Source organism: Mesoplodon mirus, assembly GCF_964341445.2.
Source record: "Mesoplodon mirus genome assembly, chromosome: 14".
In the NCBI taxonomy this organism is placed as follows: Eukaryota; Metazoa; Chordata; class Mammalia; order Artiodactyla; family Ziphiidae; genus Mesoplodon; species Mesoplodon mirus.
The window spans coordinates 63318931-63335202 of NC_138990.1; the positions used below are offsets into that span (position 1 = coordinate 63318931).

Sequence of the window (16272 nt, forward strand, 5' to 3'; positions counted from 1 at the left end):
TTCCTTGCATCAACACCTCACTCCTTCAAGCCTTACCTTTCTGGGCAATGGGTACAGTGTAGATTCCTCTAGGGGTTATAATGTGGAGATTGGCAATCTCTAGGACTGCCCTTAACACCGCTCACCATCCACAGCCCATTTTCACCTCAGGCTCTCTTGGGTGGCCCAAGCCCCGCCCTAGCCATTTGCTTCCCCCTGCCTGGGGCCAAACAGGGACTGTAATTAGAGACCCAAGGAAGGGCCCGAGCCTAGCCCCTCCCTGGTTGTGCAGGCCTCTGTGTATGTGACACCCATCCCTACCGGGGTCCTGGTGGGTGGTGTCTTCCCTGCTGGCTCCCCTAGCCCTGCTGCGTGATGCTCTTGGAACTCTCCCCAGGAAGGCAGCCCCCACAGGCCTATCAGGGAACTCCTTTCTTATCTGCACTTTGGGTTTCAGTTTTAAAGCCCCCTGTGGCACATCTCTCACTTGAAGGTGTGTGGAAAGGTCAGGTGAGGGCTGCCCTGGCTCATCAGAGCCCCGTCTGTTCCTCGGAGGCGAGGGGAGAGGCTGTTGGAGACCTACCCTCCTCCCAGCCCTGGCTCAGCACTACACACCCCCAGGTGCTACCAGGGAGAGCCTGCGCCTCTAGCCTTCCCATGCCAGGCCAAGGGACACTGTAAGGACACCAGATCCTTCATCCCGCCTGGTTGAAGGATCTCTATATGTGTATGTATGTGTATAAATATATATATATATGATAGAGATCTATTTTTATTCTGGAATTCTGTTAGAAAAAAAATAAACAAGAAAAAGCAAATGCTGTTGGTTTACATTGGGATGCCCAAAGATGTTGGTAGTGAGTCCTTGGCAATAGGAAAGGCAAAGGCAACAAATGCATTTTGACTTGAAGCATTCCTTATAGGAAGCCTCAGTGGGGCTGGGCAAGTTGCTTGACAATTCAAAACAAAGGTCTTGAATAAAGAGGCCCATGAAGGGAAAGCAGGTTTGTGTGAAGCAGTGTGTTCATTTATCTACCTAACCCATGGGACAGGCCTTGAGGGAGCCCTGGAGACGAGGCAGAGGCCTGAGAGGTCATGAAGGCCGGGGCGGGGATGCACAGGTGGGGAGGGCAGTGGGAGGGAGGGGCCCACTGAGGAGACTGTGATGAGGGCTTGGGGAGGGTACTAAAGCCTTGCGGAGGCGTGGCCAAAGCCTGGAGGGGGGTGGGAGGCAGCAGAGGGGTCCAGACAGGGCCGGAGACCCCTGCTGCCTCCAGAGCCTGGCTGGGAGAAGCCAGGGCCAGACGTGCCACCCGAACAGGAGAGACTGCCCCAAAGGCACTGCCAGTGGGGCATCTTCAGCACCTGGGGGAAAGCGCCAGGGGAGGGGGGTGTGGTGAGAATCCAGGCCACATCCAGGGCAGCCACCTGCTCTGAGAAGTCCATACCGATATTCTCCTAATAGAAGTTATGCCGCATACAAATACACTATATGTTATAAAATTGTGTATCAAAGGATGACATCAGTTTACACAGAAGCCCTATTTTCTTCGTGCACCCCAAGGGATTTATCTGATGGACCCCCAAGGCTGCACCCACACGGTCTGAAGACAGCTGCCCTTAAGGCTTCCCCTCGAACTCGGGGCCTGGCTTAGACACAGCTGCCTGCTCAGCACCCTGGCCACCTCCACCCTGATCCTCAGCCCTATTACCGGGGTTACGGTTTGCTGTTCGTGAGGAAGGGCCCTTCTTGGAGCTCTTGGGTGCCCAGCTTTGATTTCCCTGTGATACTTTTTAGAAAACACGTTCAGTCTTTAGTGGTTTAACAATTAGTATCAGATTACTTGTCACACACCCTCACCTGCCAGCTCACAGCCCCCTGGGGTGAGAATTAAAGGCTGCTTTAGGCTATAAATGGTGTCACTTGTCTGCCAGCCTGGGAGAAAGGCCTAGAAAAGCTCATCCTACAAGGACAAGACGAGGGAATCTGGAGGGAGGGAGGCGCAGGGAGGGGCGGCCTTCCTGTCCCTGAGGAGGGCTTTGCCGAGCTGACCTCAGGGTGGTCAGATGTTGGAAAGTCAGGCAGTGGTGGAGACCCAGGCGCTTCCTGACCTCCAGCTCCCCACCTGCAGACCTCTCATTCACACTCGAGCCCTCCCTGGAGAGGGAGGGGGCCAGCCCCGTGTCCAACCCATTGTACCAAAACAAGGGCTGGAGTTTGGGGCTGAGACTCGGCTGCACTGTCACCCCCATGGACCTCCAGCCCACAGCCCTGCAGTATTAATAGTGTTTATCTGCAGGCACAGGTATGAATGGAATTTCAGCCACCACCCCCAGACTCCTACCAAAGTACTCACTGTTGCATTCACACCCCCGACCTGAGCGCTCAGATGTCACCGTGCAAGTATTTCTTGGCCTGGTCTTCGGGAAGCATCCAGCTAAACAAATACCCCCCAGCCCGTGCTACCAGCTCTTGATGACAACCCCCAGTCAGCGAGCCTCACCCATAAGCGACCTGTGGGACCACCCCACGTGGTGCAGGCTTGGATTCTGGAAGCTAGGGAGGTCCTACTGGGAAAGTATCCCATGCCAGAAACTCCTTCGAATTTTCATCAAGCTCTCTCAGTTGCGAAAAGCAGAGACCCACTGAAGGTAGCGCCAGGAAAGAGACAAGGGGGGTTCCCTGGAGCCCTAGGGCAGGGACTGCAGTGCACAGATATGGGGCCGGAGCAGCCACGCATCCGTCTTTGGTGATGGAGTCAGCACCCAGACTGAGCTTGAAGGCCACTCTACCACTGGCTGGCCCTGTGCCCTTGACCAAGTCACCTACCCTCTCTGTGCCCGTCTCCTCATCTGTAAAGTAAGAATAATCCTGGAGGGCTTCCCTGGTGGTGCAGTGGTTGAGAATCTGCCTGCCAATGCAGGGGACACGGGTTCGAGCCCTGGTCTGGGAAGATCCCACGTGCCACGGAGCAACTAGGCCCGTGAGCCACAACTACTGAGCCTGCGCGTCTGGAGCCTGTGCTCCGCAACAAGAGAGGCCGCGATAGTGAGAGGCCCGCGTACCGGGATGAAGAGTGGCCCCTGCTTGCTGCAACTAGAGAAAGCCCTCGCACAGAAACGAAGACCCAACGCAGCCAAAAGAAAGAAAGAAAGAAAGAATAATCCTGGAATAGTGCCTGCTTTGTGGACTGTCATGATGATTGAGAAAACACATGGAAAGAGCCTAGAACAGTGCCTGGCCCATAATAACCACTGGATACCTGTGTGATGATTTTCTCTGCCCCGCCTCCTCCCTCCTCCTCTCCCTGCTGGCCGACCTCGCTCACTCAGAGATGCTCCCATGGGACGACGTTCAATCTACATACCCTGGCTGGCCTTCCACCTCCAGTGCTGCAGCAACCCCCCTCTGTGCATCTGAGCTTAGATTCCTGGATAAGAGGATCCCACTGGTCCCACTCATTTTTCCATGGGTCCCTAAGAACAACCAGCTGTGACCAGGGGATGGGCCTCAGGACACAAAATATGGCTGCTTGAGCAGCTGGAGTTCTGGGTGAGCAGTTACGGGCCCCTTCTGAGACCCTGCATCAGCCCATCATTCCCTCAAGCCTTGCCCTCCTGGGCACTCGGTATGATGCAGGTCCCCCGGAGGAGGAAGACAACAGAACTCACACCCCCTTGAACACCCACCCCACCCCTTCCCTATCACTGTCACTTATGGTACATCATGGGGGCTCCTGTCCTGTCTCTTCTCTTGATAACAATGACAATCCTAACATTCTCCCTGCACTGTACTAGGCATAAGGCACTTTGCTTATCGGTGGACTCTCTCTCCGACATGGCTCCTTTGGTAGTCAACAACCTAGGGAAGTGGGTTTTGTGCCCATGAAAGGTGATGAGATCATGGCGCCTCCACTCACAGCTAGGAATATGGCAAAGCTGAGAGTAAGGTCCTCGCCCACAGAGCCAGCACCAGCTCACCAGGCGATGGGAGAGAGGCAGGCAGTGCCTGTCACTGAGGCAGCAGAATGACCCCTCTGGGATCCACGGAAACGTGCATCACCAGGAATCCTCCAGCAGGGGAGAACGGCCGATGCTCAGTGCTGCCTGCCACCCTTGCCCCTTCTGCAGCCAGAGAGGAGGTTCCTTAAACAGAGACCACTCAACAAGCTAGAAAGTCCTCCAATGAGCAAGAGGGTTCTCAAGATGCCAGGCAACCCAGAAACAAGAAAAGGTCACCATGGGAGCTGTGCGCTGGGCCACGTGACCCCACTGTCCTGCCCACCAGCTGACTGGGCCATGGGTGGTTTCTAGAGCCAAAGCTCCTCCTCTGTGCGCTGGCCCACAGCCTGTGGGTGGCCTGGGCACCACACACAGAGACCCCCAAACTGGTGGTGACCGTCCCTGCTCTCTCTCACTCTGACTCATTCTCTTCCCCCCTTAACTGTGTCTTTGGAATTTGGCAAGAAGTAAGTCATTGTGGGCCTCTTTTAAAAACATATTTTTTTCGAACCATTTGAGAATAGGTTGCATAAATCATGCCCCTTTACCCCTTAATAAGTCCGTGTGTTTTCTCTAAGAACAAAGGTCCTTGTCTTACATAACCACAGCACAGTTCACAAATGAGGAAATTTAACCCCGACACAGTATTTTTCTCTCCTCTCCCGTCCATATGCCAGTTGGTCACCACTGTTCCTTGTAGCGCTGTCTTCCCCTGGCCGGGCTCACATATTCCACTTAGTTGTCACATCTCTTTAGTCTCCTTTAATGTGGAACGGTCCCTCCACCTCTCCTTGCCTTGCATGACATTGACAGTGCTGAAGGCTGCAGAGGGTCTGGCCTCTGCGGTGTGAGCTGGGACAGAGACAGAAGCAGTTGGTGGTGGGAGCAGAGGCTGAAAAGCGGCAGAAGCCAAGGGCCAGAGGCAAGAAGGAAGAACAGCTGGGCAAGAAGATAGAAAAATGCAGAGCAGGTGAATCTCCATAAAGATGGAGCTCTCCAATCAAAAGAAAAGGATGCCCATTTTCAAGGGGGCAAAAGATGATGGACTCAAGAGAGCTCCATTCTATCCCGGACGACCTTTCCAGCTCCTGCAGCCTGAAGTCAAGACTCCCATCTGAATCCTTTCCTCGGTCCTTGCAATGACCCCCTGATGACGTAAGGGACCTTGAATGGGACCTTGCCCATCCCCAGAAAGGCACACTCTCCTTCCCCAGGTCTCCTCTCAGTGTGCACCTGGAGACCAGCCTTTGGGGGTGGAGGGGTGCATGCCAGGGCACCTGCCTATGGGGGGAGGGGCTCCGACCTGAAGCAAAGGGGCACCGGTGGGCATGGCGAAAGCCCATCTCACAGGGGAGGGAAGGCAGTGCAGGAAGGTGAGGTGACCAGCCCGAGGCCCCCAGCCACCAAGTGAGTGAGTGATCGACACTCGGGCGGTCTGCACGCGAGAACCTCGGTCTATGGCATTCTTCCTGGGACACCCGCCAACCAGAGGAGGAGCGTGTATGCTGAAATGGAAATCAGAGCAGGCATACGGACACTGTCACAAAGACTAACTGGCCTCAGGTGTCAGCTCTGACACCTGAGATGGGTCCCTTCTCTGTGCGGAGGTCAGAGCACAGGTGGCTTCCCCAGCTCCCCGTCCCCAGGTCTCAGCAGCTGGGGCAGTCTCTGTAACTGACTGTGACCTCCATGGCCTCAGCTTGGGCCCAGAAGGAGGAGGCCGCTGCAAGCTCCCTCTCACCTGTCTCATGCCCAGGAGCCCACAACTCACTACCCGACCCCCAACAAGGCCCCTGGCTCACTGGCTGTGAGTGGGGCCCCCTACACCGCTCACACCCGCACCCCTGAGAGCACCCCGCCAAGGGTGCAGGGGCTTTGATGGCCTGGCCCAGTGCAGGCTGGTGTGAGCGCACAGAGGGCCCCGGCAGTTGCTAGCCTGGGGCCAGGCACTCTCCTCCATCCAGACAGCGTCTCCTCTGAGCTGGGAACACCCCATCCTGGGCCCTCGCCCTACCTGTGAGGCTGTCTCCTGTGCCCTCAATGACCCATGCTCTCCCACATCCACTCCACTCCTACTGGGCCTCTTCCCAAAATTCACCTTGTGCCCCTTCTTCTTCAAGACCCAGTTCCCACACCTTCTAGAAGTTTCTCTCCCTCCCTCCCTCCCCCCCTGCACCTCTCACCACTCACCTCATGGGACCCTTATGCTTTGTCAGAACACCCTAGCTGGCACACAGGCCCTGGGGGTTCTGCTTCCCGGGGGTGGCCCCCACATCCCACACACCTGGGCTCAGCCACACCTACACGTGCCCTCATTAGCGGGACACCGGCTGGCCTTTAGGGAGGCTCTCCTGCCAGTGGGAGGCTTGGGGTTCAAATGTGGACTGAGGCCACCTTGGCCCCACCCACCGGCTGACCTTAGCCTTCCCTCTTGCCCAGCACACACACCATCCCAGCGCTTCACCCTGGGGGTGCCTGGGACAGGGCTCCGAAGAGAGACCTTAGCCCTCCTGAGTCTGTTATGGCCGTTCAAGGACCTACAGTTGGTCTCAATCCATTATATTTTCTTAATAGAGTTACATGTATGTTTCATCCCATTGTAGAAATTATTTTAGAAATACTCATGCATCTTTGCCATTAGGATCTTCATCTGCACTACAGATATGTGGGTCATTAAACACAACTTTCCAGAAGCTTCATTTTCATTTCCATATAAGATAGGGCACATTTAAATTTTTGGAATAATGTGGCTACTGGAGATTTTAACTGGAGCCATAAGTACCATATGTAAAACATTAGGTGCATTCTCCCCCCTCCCAACCCCATTCCCCAGAATGTAACTTTTAATGTGACTGCTTTTTTACTTTTTTTATTTTTTAACTTTTGACTGCTCCTCACAGCTTGTGGGATCTTAGTTCCCCAACCAGGGATTGAACCTGGACCCACGGCAATGAAAGTGCTGAGTCCTAACCGCTGGACCACCAGGGAACTCCCAACGTGACTGCTTTTTAAGTGGTCTTAGAGAGCTTGTTTATAACATCTAACACCTACTATCTTAAGGTCAAACCTCCAGGAATGATTTCTAAAATCAGTACTAAGTTTCTTTACCTCCTCTTTTGAAAAACTTATTTCATCAGGTGACTTTTGTCAGCATCAAACACCATAAATGGCTGATGATATTCAGGCTAACAGCCCTTCCCTAGACAATTCTTTGTGGTTCAAAATAATCAAAGGAACTTCCATAATATAAAAGATTTCACGAAACACAAAAGACCCCAAATAGCCAAAACAATCTTGAGAAAGAACAAAACTGGAGGTATCACACTCCCTGACTTTCAGACTATACTACAAAGCCACAGTAATCGAAACAGTATGGTACTGGCACGGAGACAGACACATAGATCAATGGAACAAAACAGACAGCCCATAAATAAATCCACAAACTTATGGTCAATTAATCTATGACAAAGGAGGCAAGAATATACAATGGGGAAAAGACCATCTCTTCAGTAAGTGGTGTGGGGAAAACTAGACAGCTACATGTAAAAGAATGAAATTAGAACACTTTCCCCACATCATATACAAAAATAAATTCCAAATGGATTAAAGACCTAAAGGTAACACCAGAAACCATTAAACTCCCAGAAGAATATATTAGCAGAACCCTCTTTGACATAAATCATACCAATATTTTTTTGGATCTGTCTCCTAAGCCAAAAGAAATAAAAGCAAAAATAAACAAATGGGACCTAATTAAACGTAAAAGCTTTTGCACAGCAAAGGAAACCTATGACAAAAGAAAAAGACAACCTACTGAATGGGAGAAAATATTTGCAAATGATATGACCAATAAGGGGTTAATATCCAAACTATATAAACAGCTCATACAACTCAACATCAAAAAAAAAAAAAAAAACACACACAACTTGATTAAGACATGGGGAGAAAACCTTAATAGACATTTCTCCAAAGAAGACACACAAATGGCCAACAGGCACATGAAAAGATGCTCAACATCGTTAATCATCAGAGAAATGCAAATTAAAACCACAATGAGATTTCACATCTGTCAGAATGGCTACCATCAAAAAGAATACAAATAACAAATGTTGGCAAGGATGCAGAGAAATGGGAACGCTCCTACACTGTTGGTGGAAATGTAAACTGGTGCAGCCACTGTGGAACACAGTATGGAGGCTTCTCAAAAAGCTAAAAATAGAACTACCACATGACTCAGCAATTCTCCTTCTGCATATATATCCAAAAAGAAACAAAAAACAAAAACACTAATTCAAAAAGATACATGCACCCCAATGTTCATAGCAGCATTATTTACAAGTGCCAAGATATGGAAGCAACTTAAGTGTCCATCAACAGATGAAAGGATAAAGAAGATGTGGCACATATATACACAATAGAATACTACTCGGCCATAAAAAAAGTGAAATTTTGCCATTTGCAACGACATGGATGGACCTGGAGGGTATCATGCTCAGTGAAGTATGTCAGACAGAGAAAGACAAATACTGTATGATATCACTTATATGTGGAATCCAAAAACTAATACAAACTAGTGCATATAACAAAAAAATAAACAGATTTACAGATATTAACTAGTGGTTACCAGTGGGGAGAATTAACTAGTGGTTACCAGTGGGGAGAGGAAAGGGGCAAGATAGGCATAGAGGATTAAGAGGTACAAACTACCATGTATAAAATAAATAAGCTACAAGCATATATAGTACAACACAGGGAATATAGCCAATATTTTATAATAACTATAAATGGAGTATAACCTTTAAAATTGTAAATCATTATGTTTTACACCTGAAACTTACATAATGTTGTATCAACTATACCTCAGTAAAATATAGTATTCAGTGAGCATCTACTATGTGCTAACACTGTACTAGGCACTGGGAAATTCACTGATGCCCCAGTAGATCCCAACTCTATGATCTCAGAGCCCACAATCCAACGCTGGCCTCAGGCAAGGATCTGGGGACTACTGGAGCCCTTAGGAGAAGCACCAACCAGCTTGGGGAAGACTGGGGAAGGTGAAGATAGCACAAGAAAGGCCAGGGGAGAGTAGCATTTCAGGCAAAAGGATGACTCACATCCTATCCCAGCTACAAGTTAGATAGATGGTGTGGAATACTGAATAACGCCCTCCCGAAGGTGTGCATGTTTAATCCCCAGAACCTGTGAATATGTTCTTTCACATGGTAAAGGGACTTTGCAAACGTGATTAAGGGTCTTGAGATGGGGAGAGTATCCAGGTGGGCCCAATATAATCATAAGGATCCTTACAAGAGGAGAGGAAAACAGGAGGGTCAGAGTCAGGAGTGGATGTGATTGTGGGAGCAGGAGTTTGCAGTGATTTGAGGAAGCAGCCATGACCAACAGAATGCAGGTGGTCTCCAGAAGCTAAAGAAGAGAAGAAAATATTCTCCTTTCAGAGCTTCCAGAAAAGAGATTCCTTCTGGAACCAGCCTGCCAACACCTTGACTTTAGCCCAGTGAGACTGATTTGGGGACCCCTGACCTCCTGAGCTGTAAGAGAATAAGTTTGTGTTGTTTTAAGCACCAAAGTCTATGGAAATTTGTTACAGCCGCCATGGGAAACTAACACAGATGGTCAGTTTACACAGCAAGCTACCCGGGGCACACAGGTTCTCTGTGTGCTCCCAGCTCCCATGCCCAGCGCAGGATGGGTTGGGGATTAGAAGCCTCAACAGCTGTGACCCTGCCTGGCATGTTTCCAAGCGTCCCCTCTGGTCCTGATGAATAAGAGAAGCTCCAACAACTTCCTTTTTCCGTGATGGCCCTCAGTTACCATGCAGGACCTCTGAGCTCTGGGACTTCAGAAAGGGGGTGAGGGGACAAAGGCCAGCCCTCATCAAGCCCAGAGCTCTGTTTGTGACCTGCACAGCTCCAGTGCACTGCCTTGCCATCCAACCCTGCCCCCTCCCAGGTCGCTCAGTTCCCTGGCTCCTCCCCCCCCCGCCCCCCCACCCCCTGAGCCCACTCTGGTGACCAGAGATGCAGTGTCACTGGGCCTGAGCTCCCTTCCTGCCTACACTTCTCAGGGACTAAGCCACACTCCGACCCAAAGCAGCCACATTGCCACCTCCCTCCCCTGATGGCTGGGCCTCTCTGAGCCCCCATCTCTCTTCAAAAGGGTGACACTTTTCTGGGCTCTGATAGAGCTAAGGGTGCTGTCAACAAGGCAACGCGAAGCACCTGCTGAGAGACATCCTCCGCGCATCCACCCCCGCGCCTCCCCTTACTCTGGCTCCTCCTCCTCTGTCCGCCACCCCCTCGCCTACTCGCCACCTCCAACATCCAGGCCTCCCTCAGCCTTGGCTCTTCCTGCCGTCCAGAGTCGCCCCTTCTCTGGGAAGACGGTTGGCAAGCCAGGCCAGGGTCTGGGTCTCTGGCACCGGCCCCCACAAGCCCACCCGGTCCTTGGCGGCCTTGAAACCGGAACCCAAACCCCTCCCTTTGGGCCTGGCAGGCTCTGTATGCCTGCAGCCCCACCCTTGGCCAAAGCCAAACATCTGTGAGAAGCCCAGCCAAGAGTCAGGCTGGCGAGAGGTGCCTGAGTTCAGGGCCCTGCTGACCTCTCTACGCAGAATGACCTCCACTGGTAACGTTCCAGGAACTTACTTTGCTCAGACCATCCGGCCCGGCGCCAGCCTCTTCCCTTAGGACTCATCAGCCAGATGCTAACACCGACGAACCTCTTCTTAGCTGGAGCATGACTTCCTAGGGCAACCGCGAAGTCTTCTTAAACCTTCATGGGTGGGGGGAGCTACCTGTGGCCCCGCCCAGAGTTATTGGTGATTGGTGCCTTCATACCGTCTCAGCAGCGTCCTCAGCCTTGGCTGATCATTGCAATCACCTGGGGTGGGGGGGCGGGGACGGGGAGGCACATTAGAAAACTACTGGGCCTGAATCCTGCCCAAGAGAGTTTGATGTGATCTGTTTGGGAGCTGCCAGGCACTGAGCTTTGTAAAGTCGCCCCCGGGGATTCTAAAATGCAGCTTAGAACAACTGATTCTGAACTTGTAGAATGTGTTTTCAAGATAATAGGACTTTCAAAGTAATCCTAGCCGCAGGGACCGGAGCCTAGGCAGCTGTGTGCTGCTTCCAGGCGGGCGGCACCGAGCAGGTGAGAGGTGATGCTGGAGGCCGGGCCGATCACCTGAGCAACCTATGGCCCCAGGTCTCCAGGTCTGCAAGGTGTCCCCTGTGGGTCCAGAAAGCAATGGGGGGGGGGGGCGGGTGCCAGTGGGGGTGAGGAAGGAGGGAAAGAGATGCGGGGGGGAGGACAAGCTGTCCCCACGAGGGCTGAGACTTTTGACATGCTCTGACTTAACGCAGAGGGAATTTCACATGGCAACAGCAGAAGATATTTGCAGCCAAGAAAACCATTCGCTTTGGTTGAAGCCAAATTCAGAGGGCAGTTGGCGTGTGGGTGGGGGAGGGGAGAGGAACAGCAGGATGCTCAGGGAAGCCAGGGCCAACGGGACCTCGAGAAGCCAGGGTCACAGCGGTCCATGGGGGATGGAGGAGGGACCCTGCAAGGAAGGCCCCTCGGGACGTAGGATAAACACCACATTCCCTTCCATCTGCCAGCTCTTGGCTTTTCTAAGTCAGTTTGGACCTGTCACTGGATGCATACAATAACCGTAGCTGCTAGGTGTTTATAACCCAATCTCAAAGCTCAAGCTCAAAGTCAACCCCAGTCTGTCCAGTCTCTCCATGTTGGAAAGGACGGAAGGAGGCCCTGCTCTTCCAACATTGTCCCAGTTTTTAGGCTTGTGGCAGGAAAAAGCCATCCAGAATCCCTCTGGTCTATTTGGAAAAGCCTCTCCCTACCTGTATGAGATACTATAAAAAATGCTGGAATATGTCAAAGAAGAGAAGCAAAACACTGCTCTCTGGTGCCTGCCAGCTCCTCTGCTAGCACCTAGGGAAAAGCCTCCGTCACATGACCACAGAGGAGACACAGAGGAGGGGGAGGCTGCATGATGGGCAGGTGGCAAGACTGGACAGGAGGACCGGGCTGGGGGACCCCCAGCTCCAGAAAGAAGACAGAAGTCACAGGAGCCAAGGGCAAAGTTAGTGCATGGACCGGAAACTCAAGGGTGGCCCTGCAGAGTGTTCTCCAGCAGTTCCACCTCCAGGTGATGTCTCTGCAGGGCTCCCAAGCCCCCTTCTTGCAGGCCAGGCAGGAGACGCCCTCTCCTTCTTATTCTGAAAGGGTCTTCATTCTCTTCTAGAACACAGGGGAGCTGCCCTCCACCCCGGCACAGCTGGCCCCTGCAGCTATGTCTGCACCAAGGGTCTAGGCCCTCCTGGCCACAGCTGGAGGGCCCAAGGGTGGACCCCTGACCCAAGCTGGCCAACTGGATTCTCTCTCCTGGGAACGTGATACTGGAACCAGGAGGGGCTGCTTACGTTCTTTAGGGCGTGGGCTCAGGAAATGATGCGAGGAGAAGGCTGCATTAGACCCTAAGCATGGGAAGAGGCTGGACTGAGGGAGAAGCAGAGGGGAGACAGAGGAAGAGAGAGGCGGTTCCTGCCCGCCCCTGGTTCACACTGCTGTCGGGGAGATACCCCACATACCTGCAACACAAGCTCCCTCCTGCCCTTGCCAGTGTGAGGGGTTCCCCTAACCTTCCACCCACGAGCCCCAAGACAGACGTGACCGCCTCTCACCTCCCTCTCTCTAGAACTGCTGCCCTGAGCACCAGGCACAACCCGACACACTGCTTCCTAGAGAAACACGCTCTGTCAGAACTGCCAGCATTACCTTCTGATCCTGCAGGGGCCTTTGACCCACTTGGAGAATAAAATTGGGAACTATCTGCCCTGCAGCCATCTGCTGATCAGAGTGGGACAGGAGCTGCCACCCCTGAGGCATCTGCCTCATCTTCCAAGGGGCCGTTTTCTGCTCTGAAGGAACACAGTGCAGGGAGTTTCTTCCACAAATGTGAGACGTGGATAAACCCAGGGAGATGATGACCTCCCCTTCCTTGCACCCAACGCCCGCTTTATAATGGTGTTTATATGACTAGAGAAGAGAGCTGGGGTTTTTTAAAATATAATAAAATATAGAGATTTATATTACGTTTTCTTCTTTCTTTTAGTTAGAAAGAAAAAGATTCCTTCCTATTATTGATTAATGACTCTAGTCTGCCCATCCTTCATGAGACCCTGGCTGTCCAGCATAGGGTCTGTCTGGCTGGAGCTCCCAGAGCAGGACTGACTGCTTGGCCTGTGGTCTGGGTGTTGCCCAAGCCCCCTCCCACCCCCATCTGCACCCTCCACTCTAGTTGGGCCAGGCTCCCTCTGTTCCCCTCCAGCAAATGTTTCTTCCTGCTTTTCGCCCAAACGGGGTTCCTTGCCCTCCATCTTCCTCCCTCTCCTCTCTGCCTGTCTTGGCCTCCTGGTCCCTTGGGTACCAGCCAAGCTGCCTCCTGCACCCGGCCGTCCTTCCCCGCTCGGGCCATGCTGACCTGTCCCTGCTCTGAGTGCCTGTTGTGGCCTTTGTTGTCAGAATTTGCTCCTCCACGCGCCGGGCGTGGTGATCTCACAGTTTCCTGAGACTAGGGCCTGTCTTGCTGGTGGAGCTGCCATCCACATGACGGCCACCCCTGAGCTGCACACACAAGGTGACCGGAGGAGGCTCTTGGCATGGTTTTCAAAGCCTTCCTCGAGCCGGGATCTATTCCAAACTACCTTTCTGGCCTTGTCTCCCCTCCAACCCTCCCTAAACTCGGTCACATGCCTTGTTCATCTTTGTTTCAACCTCCACTCCCTAACCCCAGCACAGCACCTGACACGGAGCAGATCCTCAAAATATTTCTGTTGACTTGAAACCACAAATGCTCGTCGGGTTGAATCAATATTGTTCTCTTCAGGGAGTTGAGAAAGAGAAAGAACCATCTGTTGGGATCCTGTCAAGCTCGGGTTGGCCTTGGCTGAATGCCGACCCCCCAAGAAAGCCTCCATGAATCTGTGAGGCATGATAACCCCAGTGCAGTGGAGACCCAGCTAGAGAGCCCAAGGTCGCACAGAGCCCACCTGACATATCAGGGCCCGTCCAGGTGCTGTGAGAGCTGCCCAGGGGCACAGCCTCTGGGGATACACCCTCTGACAACACACAGAGGTAACATATAACTGATTGTACAAACCAGGAAACTTCTGCACATGAACTGGACATTTTGCTGGGACAATTCCAGGTAAGCGGGCTGGGTGGTCCACGCAGGCCATCGATTATGGTCTGTGGTCAAACCCTCCTAAAGAAGAGACAAAATAGAGTTTTCTAAACATAAGAACTTACTAAAACTCAAAGTTGCTTCGGGCCAAGATGGGTTTATTTTAAAAGCCAATTGTGTTGTTGAAGAAAAGGCTATGTTCTCGGCCCATTTTGGCTATGGTCTGGGGCTGCTTGGGGAATTGTGCTGAAGATGTGTATGCTCCTGGGCCTGGCGTTTTCTGAAAACACAACGGAAAACAGGGAGTGATGAGATAGTGACACCAGAACCTGAAACCTCCTGAGCCTGGCTATGGGCTCAGACGTGGCTGGCAAATCCCCACGGAGGGAGACGAGGGCCACAGTGGCCGGGGCTGGGGCCTATGCAGCCTGAAATTGGAGCCTGTCCTTGGGGCTGAGACCTGATCCTGTCCACGGCTCTCCCCAAGGCTGCAGAGGTGCTGAGAGAAGAGAGGACAAACAAGTGACAGCCCAGGGGAGGCGGGCTCACATCCCACCCTCACCTCAGGGCACGCCTTCTCCAGGGCACCCCCTGTCCCTGGGGATGCCAGCGTCTGCCCCCCACCTCCACCCTCAATGACCTCAGTCTAGTGGTAATGGGTTGGAGAGAATGGATTGTGAACCTGGGTGGTTGACCTCAAAAGCCCAAACTCGTGTGTTTCCATCATTTTCCCCGGTATAATAGAGTAAGGTGCTTCACTACCAGGGGCTGTGGACCTCGAGCTCAGAGGGATGTATTCTCAAGGGACTGACGAGTTCTAATTTTGAAAAGCCATGTTTTCATTTTGATGAAATTCTTGAAAAATTATTTAGCCAATTATTTAAACAAAGCTTCTCTTCTGTAGTGATAAGATATGAATGTCATTCTCATAGACGAAGACTTTGATTTCTGAGGTCAGTGTTGCCCATGCTGAGGTGCATCCACATATTCTTGAATGCCCCAATATTTTATCTTAGAGACACACTGGTGTCTCTGGGTATCGTTAAGGGAAGGGTTTTAATGTCAGACAGGGCTGGGTTTGAGTCCTAGTCCCACCACCAATGGCTGAATATGACCCTGGGCCACGTGCTTCCCACGCCTCAGTGAGCAAATGAGGTTTTGAGGTTCACTGGGGGCCCCCAAAGACAGACAGCAGCACCAGCTGGCAGCAGGTACTGCTCCACGCGCTAGCCACCACCGCTATTATTATCCCCTATCATCACCTACTTGTCACTGCCATCCTTCCTTGCAGTTCGTTATCTCTTCAGGAAACAGTGAGAGTGGAAACAGGATTACTAGAGCGTCAGCCCAAAGTGGATGAGATCAGCTGCCTGCAGAAGCTGCTGTAAACGACAGGATGTTTCCCTTGCCAAAAGCAGGGGAGCAGCCTGGAAATCTAATCAACTCCTGGCCAGACGTCAAAGGAAGCTGAAGCCTTTATTAGTGCTCTTAATGAGGAAGCAGCATGCGTGTGGAGTCCTGGAAGGCCAGTCCCCAAACAGGAGGTTCGTGGGCCTGGGCCTCACAGGCCATCCCTCAGGAGGCTACTGGTTGTGGTTCTCAGACCTTGAGAACATCCGGCTCCGTCCCCCAGCCCTGATTCCACTGTCACCAAGCAAATTTCTGATTGTCGTCGGCTTCCTTCCGAGTTTCCTACAAGGGGAGACGCTCCACAGAGCAGCAGCCCCAGACACCAGCCCCCCTCGCTGGACACTTGTAAATGAATTCCACACCTTCCGGCTTCTCCGTCAGTCTCCCTGGAGTTTGGTTAGCATGACTCCAACTTCCTGAGGAAGCTCAGCCCTGTGAGCTCTGACAAAAATCTGTGTTTGGATCATGATAATGCCACGAGGGTGTGAGGACCCGCTGAAGGCATCCACTGGCCTCCTGCTGTTGGTCTGTTTTTAGTATTAGTGGTGGGGCCTCCCCAGTATTCCTCCAGAGAAAGACCACACTACTGCCACACTCTAGCACCGCAGCCGGCAGCTCTGCAGCCAGATGACCTGGGACAGCCCAGGGGGTGC

At 52.4% G+C, this 16272-nt stretch overlaps 1 protein-coding gene across 1 annotated transcript in view; it reads right to left on the reverse strand.

Moving 5' to 3' along the window:
* Positions 1 to 14372: 14372 nt before the first annotated feature.
* STPG4 (sperm-tail PG-rich repeat containing 4) overlaps positions 14373 to 16272 on the reverse strand; it is a gene marked incomplete at both ends in the record, with an annotated part of 37793 nt that continues 35893 nt past the window's right edge. Inside the window, 1 exon segment of the mRNA XM_082642394.1 lies at positions 14373 to 14489. Coding sequence (XP_082498520.1) covers positions 14373 to 14489 — 117 coding nt within the window.